We start from the raw sequence: 8067 nt of genomic DNA on the forward strand, positions 1-8067 counted from the left end.
ATGAGTATGGACCGACTAATTATATTTCTTAACTTGTTGGGTGATCATTCATCATATAATAACAAAATCAATAAAAGAAAGCGAACCTGGCATTTCATAAACGTTAGCAGATCTAGACTTCTAGTGGCATTTTGTTGTTATCCGATTAATTAAGAACGTCCTTTGACTAGTATTATATAATTCATTCTCATGTTGTGCGTGATCCAATCACTGCATGCAGGGTTAGGGTGAAAGCATGCATGCCCTGGGCATATCATGGACTTGATTGCAATAAAACCACCCACCCTTTATTTTTTTACTTATTTAATTCTAGCTAGATCAAAACAAGTCTCACGTTTGAATAGAAAAATAAATATATAAATAAATAAAAGATGACATAATTGCAATATGGCACGACTCATTTTTCTACATAGATAAATCGGCACCCAAATTAATTTTAATAATTAATTATTATATGATCTTACCGGCATATAATTAATAAATATTAAATTCTTAATGTAATTGGCTATATAGCAAAAAGCTGTCATATTAAGATGTGAAAATAGAATGTGGTAGGCTTCCACAAATTGTTAATTAAGCATTTTTCTCAATCTTTAGACATAGTTTTTGAAATTATTTTATTTTCAAGTCGGTATATAAAACACGCCATATATTTACTTAAAAGATAAAATTTGATTTGTAAAATTTAAATATTAAAATTTATTTTTCAAATTAAATTATGTCATATAAATACTCTCCAGTGTGCTATACTTATCTGCTTGAGAATATAATTTTTTGAATATTTGAATAATGGACCACCAAATTTGATAATTTAGGAGGATGGGAAATTCCTTATAGGATGATATAGAGGAATTTGAGTATTTCTTCATTCTTCCTTTAGGGCTTTATCAACTCTTTTTGTAGTTTTTATAGTAATACTGGCAATTTATATGTTATAGCTTTAAACGGTTCTTAACCTCAGTCGACATAACAAGATTTCAAATGCTTCCGACAAGGGTGATAGTCTGTGATCATTAATTTAGGAAATGCATGCATGGCAGCACCCTTTTGATAATTATTTATTGTTTATATCGCAGCACCATCATCAATCCTGAGAGTGACCAACATCCAACCAATACGCAGCAATATAGGAAAATAAAATTTCTCAAGTGCCAAGCATTTGCAGATTATCACTCACGATCACATGTTCATCTACAAGAAGAATTCGTGATTCAGATCATTCCACATCTTTCATCAGGCAAAAGTAATGGCCTTTGGCAAGAAATTTCACTAAATGCTTCCAACTGTAGCTAATCCTATAGGATGTAACTTTATATAACTATAATAAACTGTCACAATTTATCAATAATGTCGTCTGAAAAAGTTGTGTCCACAATATAATGATGTCCTTCCAAAAATCAGTTGAAGTCATTTGGTTTGCCAATTGATATGTTCTGCTCCCCTAGGAACGCTGTTATAGCATTCTTCTGCCAGCCCTTGAAACTCCTGCAACCAATATTATGCAGTGTGAAATAACCAGACGGGTAACGAAATAATTTTCCTATGAAATTGCAGAACCCAAACACCAAAATAGAACAGGCTATAATGCCAAAACAAAATTAATCTTACAAGACAATGGAAGCATAAAACATTTCAGGATACAAGAGGTCGCTATCAAAACTTAACCATTTACAAGTTCCTTATTGAGAGATAAAAACCTAAAACAAAAAGATACACGTCTTTAAAATTTAACAGTAAAGCTATAAATCTTTAAACTGATCATATCATTTGTATTTGCCTGGAAGAAATTTCTAAAAAGTAAAATCAATGGTAATAAAGCGTATGTAAACCGTTCCACAAAAATGGGTAGATCTTTCTGGTAAACCCTTTTTCTATCAAGTGTTGATAGAGTATCACTGGAAAAGGGGAGAATAAAAATGAAAGACCATAAGCAGGCAAACTGTAACCATTTAGCAGACACTGGTTTCAATCATATGCAACTACAGCAGTAGGGTGTTTCATAGTTACGGTCCACATAATGCGAAGCGTTTTGAGAATTTTCAAGCTTGCTATTTCTACCCACAATATACTCCACTCTCACGGTTAAACCAACATTTAATATTGCACATGCAAAAGACATGTTAAGCCAAATCATATTAATAAGTTGTTACCTATGTCTGCTTGAATAATCGTTTAGATAACATTCATTTCTCAAAATGCATCAATGGCATTAGATTTTCAAGCTTCTGATCATATTTTTAGATCTCATCAAACTAAGCCAAATATTCTTCTCAGTAATCTTACTTTTGATCAAGGTGTGCAAGAATTTCCCCACCAGGGAAAGCCAATCTTGTAGCCTCAAATGCAGCTTTGATTGACTCCTTCCAAGTCCCTCCAATCTCTTTTGCATGTTCTTCTACTTTTGACAGGCTGGGATCTTCCATCGGCAAGGAATATCCAGAAAGTAGGTGGCCCACCCAAATACCATCTTTCCTGTATTTGAAAACAACAGAGGACTTATTTTGTGAGAAGACAAGACCTATTTCAGTGCATTAATTGTGAACAAGTTCATCTATGCTTCGTTTAGACATGAAAATGGCATAAGAACAGTTAGATTAACAGAATTCTCAGAAATACAAGACCAGTGACAGTGAAAAAGAGACCCAAGATTGATGAAAAAATTAATTTCTAATAAAAAACAAACTAAACAAGAAATTGAAAATTTGAAGTTTATTTTGGTTGTTTGTTTGTTAGCTTCTCTTTTCTTCTTGTCGCAAGGAGGTATCAACAGGATAAAATAGAGAAATTGGAAAACACGTCTCCACAGTTATAAACCAAATTTTATATACTCATCAGAGAACTCAGTTGGTGCATGTTAGCATGTCCAAAGTTGTATAAACGTACCACATTATAAGGTTAAAAGGAACAACACTACAAATAATGAGCTTCTATTTTTGTGCATGATTTGAATTAATTAGTCACCATAGTGGCAGCTACATTCTTAATCAATTTGCACGTAAGAGTTCAATGTCAATAACTGATGTATAGCACTGAGAGAAGTTTTAAAGAATCAAACGAGAGCAGAAAACTGCTGTATGAGCATAACTTACAGAACTATGTCCATATGCCGAGGTGCATAATGTCCACCACCTATCCCAAGAAGGACTTTCTTCTTATCGTTCTCCCTGCATCAGAACACAATTTTGCCCATAAAAAAAGTCATCTTGTGTGGAAGGAGTGAGATGACAGAAACTTTTCTTTTCTCAATCATATAATTATGTTCTAAACACACAATACGTGATCTCTAACTTTTCTCAAAGTTAGAGTTGCACAAGTCCCCTAAAAAATGGAACAAGTTGGCAGTAAACACTTTTCAAGTAAGCAATCACACTAACCAGAACATAAACAAATTCACATATGAGAAGTCATAAAACAGGGGCAGAATAAAGACAGGTCTCTGGGTACTAAACATGAAACTAGTCTACAATGTAGAATAACCAAGTTTTGGTGAAGAATGTAAATGCAAACATCAAACTTGCACCAAACAAACAAGATTAAGAAATAGCCTGAGATTTTCTTTGGCTTTTGGACCGTACCTGCTCCAGTTTCCCACAGCAGCTCCTCCTCCAAGACCAAGTCCTTCCCAAACTAACTTCAAGCATCAGTTCAACCAAATTTTAGTGAAAGTGAAAATGAAACATTTTTTTATCTTTTTTTCTTAAATAATAGAAAGTTGTATTTTTAGAAAAAACGGAAGGCATACATATACAAGGGACAGATACAAGAAGAATACTTAATTAGAAATAGAAAAAATTACAAGAAAATCTATGAAATTTGGGCAATTAAAATATATGGCAGTTGCTAAATGGACCAGAGTATTAATAAAGAAATTTTAAGCTCTTCTAACATCTGCTCACAATCTTTGAAAGTTGTCATTTTTTGTTGTCCAAATGCACCACACTAAACAGGTAGGGGGACCATCTTCCACACTGCTACAATTTTGGGCTAACATATAATCCTCTCCAATTGGCAAAGAGGTCTCCTATTCATCTGGACATAACCCAAGCGAACCAAACTCTACTTACGAAAAAAAAAAGCTACAAATTCATTAATTTCTACTCACTAGAGCAATAACATGAGCTGCATCTTGCCTCTTCCAGTATTCTTCCGTACTACCTGTATTAACCAGAAGAAACTGGTTAAACTTAAATGGAAATCCAAATATGAAATCATATAATTAAATGTAACATAGCATTGACTGAAACTTAAGAAAAATGCATTTACAGCTGAAAACTAACACAGATCATGGTTCCTTCTGTTTTGATGATGTACATTTTCCTCTCAATAGAATATACTTGTAGCAAAATGGTTTTTCCCCCAAGATGGTCCCTCTTTTCCTTGGTAGAATAGTTGGGAAAATGACGCACTGACTAGGATGGTATTCTTTGTCGGGTTGGCTACATCAAGAAGATCTTAACAGTGGATAATTTGAGAAAGAAAAATGTTGTAGCAATCGACTGTTGTTCTATGTGTAAGCAAGGTGCATATAACATCGATCATTTTCTGCTTCACCGTGGGGTGGCAAGGGATTTTATGGGCTTTGGTATTCAGCATATTTCAGATTGAGTGGATCGTTTCCTAGCAGGTGGTGGATTTGATGCTTGCTGGTGAAGCCCCAAGTAGTCATAGAAATTTAGAAGTCTCAAGGATATTCCCTTTATGCTTGATGTGGTACATTTGGCAGGAGCACAATGCTCAGACCATCCAAGATGGTGAGAGGACAGTTTAAGAACTAAGGGTCACTATGATTAATTCTCTTTATGTTTGGATGACAACAGACAACAGCTTCATTTCCTCTGGTTTTGTAGATTTCATGGAATTATATTCTTTTTCTTCATCCCTATAGTCAGTTGTTTCTCTATTGTACACTTTTTGTAATTGGGTTGTGCCCCTATGTGCTTTGAATAGAAGTAACCTTCTAAAAACTGGTTTGTTTTCAATTATTAGGTTAAGAGCCTAAAAATGTTCTTACAATATATTTTCAACTGTGAGAAATTAGACAACATTGGTTGAAGGCAAGAAGAGGGACAAAACACCATTACAATATAATCTCCTATTCATCAGATTATGGCCTTGTTTGTGTAACAAGGTATTCTCCGATATTTCCTTCCCAAACATCATTCAAACACAAAACACTTTACAACTTCAAATATTCAACTTTTTCATCTTGTCATTACCTAATCATTATCCAAACACAAAACCAATACGACTTTCCTAAACTTCCAAATAAAACACAAAAAACAATACAATTTTTCCAAATTTCAAAACAAAAATTGTATTAATAAATTATATTCAAACAACTTTTTAACTTTATAATGTTTTTATTCAACTTTTTCTCTCTCACTTCCCAAAACCCAATAAAACATTTTAACTCAAACCATTTCACTATTATTCACAAATATTTTAAGATATTCTAAGTGTCCAAACAAGCCCTAAGTCGCTATGCTCATGAAGTAAGAAGACCAAAGACCACTTATTGGAAATATTCAATTCTAGATGAGTTAACCAAATGAGTAGAAGGGGAAAATATTATGGCTCTTCAATATAGCGTATTTTGCCCCTTTGAACTTTTCGCTAGCCATACCTTACCACCACGAGTCTATCTTACATGAATAATCGATCCAAAGAGCACATTGTAACTTCTACTCAATTGCCATCCTACAACTAATCTATTACTCATGCACAAAACTCTATACAGCAACAAAAAAAAAAAAAAAATCATATATTAACGTCTGATAAAATACTTGCATGTCATTAAATTTAATTCCTATATAAAAGCTTAAGTAATGCCTTTACAAAAGAATGAGTCATGTCATCAACAATTTTCATAAATGTTATTATTTATTCATTATTTTGCATCAAAACATTTCTATTTCTCAACTTTTCCCCTCTTCTTGCTTGATAAAAGCCTTTCCTCCCTCGGGTATAAACTCTACGGTTTCTCAACCTTCGACTAATCTTATTGAAACAAACATTTCCCCTCCTTTTCAATTTTTTTTTTTTTTTTAAAAAAAAAAATCTTCTACTTCCACCTCTGCTTGCCTAAATAGTATTAGCAATTTAGTCCGAGCAAAGCGTGGGTTTACTACTAATTTGGAGGTGATTAAAAGTGGAAAATTGTCATCTGGAGAGGCAAATGAGGCATTTTTTCTACGAGGTGAAGTTGGAGATTATAGGAATTACTTGACTGCTGAGATGGTAGAAAAATTAGACGGTATTAGCAATAGTCCAAGCAGCGCATGGGTTTACCACTAATTTACTTAACATTAAAAAAACCAAAAAAGAAGTGTAAAAACTAAGAGAAGACTTACCAATCTCTATGAACATAGTTGGCTTATGAGTCACCGGTCCATGATGAGTACCCTCCAAAGTAATCTACAATTTTAGGTAACAAAAAATTTCAAAGAGATCACTAATATAATAACAGTGCATTGCTTTTCCTTTTTTTTTTTTTTTTTTTTTTTTGCCGAATAAAAAGGGTAGGAGGAACAATCAGAGTTGGCTTCCTGATCGTAATTAGAATGCATTGAGCAAGAGAAAGTTACCTCAAACTCGGGAACCAAATTATGAGAACGAGCAATGTTCTTCAAGAGCCTCAGCCAAGGGCCGATCCGAGGATTGGGTGGCGCCGCCCATCCAGGCTTACCGCCCTGAGGCGGAATTTCTTCTTCCCTCAAGTGGGGTACCCCTGCATCCACGTTATTCGCACATTTGGTAAAATAAGAGAATCGGAATAAGCAAAGGGAGAAACGAGCAAATTACCGATGGGGTGAACGGTGAGGGCGGGGCGGTTGGAAACGGCTGTGTGTTTGCTGAAGAAAATGACTTCATGAACGGGCTCGCCGGTGACTTCCTCCCATCGCTGGTCCAATTGATCCTCTTCCACTATGCCCTTGTCATGTAGCAATACCCTCACTCCTTCGTTAGCAAAGCTCTTGAAACCCTCCTAGTAACCCAAAGATTGATAATTTATTTTCAAAAAAAGAAAGAAAGGAACCAGTAAACGTGTTCAAAACATAATACATATTTGCATATATACACGAAGAACTGAAGAAGGAAACTTTGGGGGGAATTGAACCTGGAAAGAGGGACCAGGGTGCCAGCCGGCCATGGCTAGGAGCGCGTTGGCCGGGTTCAAGGACGCAGGGTCCGTCGTCGTCGCCACCACCAGTGTCACCATTATTCTTCTCTCTCGCCCGCCCGCCGGAAATTAGTGTGCTTTTTCGTTTCTGTTCTCTTTCAATGTTCTACGATTTCGGCAGAGTGCTGTGAATTGTGAAGTGGAGCTTATATACTAAAGAAAAAAAGCTAAAAGTCAAATCGAGCCTCGGTTTTCACTTGTTTACGAAATTCGTTTTTTAGCTTTTCATTTTATTTCATTCTAGATTTGACAAACTTTTTACGATTGGAAGAAGCACGTGGAAACTTGAAAGAACGGTGGGCTGAAAAAAGAAAATCTCGAGGGTAATTATGGATACCCAGGATCGAACTGGGAACCTTCACCTTTACTGTATAAGACTGACGTGTGCGCTTCACTTATTCGGCAACAGTTGCAGAAATATGTAGAGCTTTTGCTGGGCAAAAAGGGCAAGGACGATGACCACCGAGTCCTCCTTGAAATATGGTTTCGGCAAATACGCATGAATGCCTCAATGACCTCGTAATGGCTGTTGTTACTGCTAGTGCTTGCCCTCTGTTTCCCCATTTCCATTTCAGCGTTCTGAAGTTTCTCAATTACTGCTTTCATTACAATGCAAAGCTCTTTGATGGATTGTGATATTGTGCATGATGCGATAGTCATCTATTTGTTTGCAATTCGACCCTCGTTCAGTACGATCGACCAATTCTCCAAATCTTGAAGATGTGGGTAAATTGGAGGAATGAGATGAAGTTAACTATCGTACAAAAAGAGTGATACTTTGAAGAAAGAACGTATAAAATTATTTTCCTTTTTCAATCCTGTTGAAAGTAGCACTGCGATTAAGGTTGATGCTCGGAGGGAATGGCTTTTCGGGTAAAGCTTTAGTC

General features: G+C 35.4%; 1 protein-coding gene across 1 annotated transcript; it reads right to left on the reverse strand.

Annotated features, from left to right (window-relative positions):
• Window positions 1–1127: 1127 nt before the first annotated feature.
• On the reverse strand, window positions 1128–7558 carry LOC122311738 (D-aminoacyl-tRNA deacylase). The gene is made up of 10 exons (XM_043126386.1): window positions 7543–7558; window positions 7118–7305; window positions 6802–6985; window positions 6585–6727; window positions 6351–6414; window positions 4103–4155; window positions 3576–3631; window positions 3090–3164; window positions 2284–2472; window positions 1128–1485 (listed from the first exon to the last, which is right to left on the reverse strand). Exons 2-10 carry the CDS (start codon window positions 7217–7219, stop codon window positions 1398–1400), a joined length of 954 nt encoding a protein of 317 aa, XP_042982320.1. The 5' UTR covers window positions 7220–7305; window positions 7543–7558; the 3' UTR covers window positions 1128–1397.
• Between the last annotated feature and the right edge of the window lie 509 nt (window positions 7559–8067).

The sequence above is a fragment of the Carya illinoinensis genome, chromosome 5 (assembly GCF_018687715.1).
Source record: "Carya illinoinensis cultivar Pawnee chromosome 5, C.illinoinensisPawnee_v1, whole genome shotgun sequence".
Classification (NCBI taxonomy): domain Eukaryota; kingdom Viridiplantae; phylum Streptophyta; class Magnoliopsida; order Fagales; family Juglandaceae; genus Carya; species Carya illinoinensis.

Coding starts and splice junctions, on each gene's coding strand:
- LOC122311738 (XM_043126386.1), bottom strand. CDS start 7,219: ATGGTGACACTGGTGGTGGCGACGACGACGGACCCTGCGTCCTTGAAC. Junction 6,986..7,117: donor ACCCTGGTCCCTCTTTCCAG/GTTCAATTCCCC, acceptor TTGGGTTACTAG/GAGGGTTTCAAGAGCTTTGC. Junction 2,473..3,089: donor CGGCATATGGACATAGTTCT/GTAAGTTATGCT, acceptor TTTCAAATACAG/GAAAGATGGTATTTGGGTGG.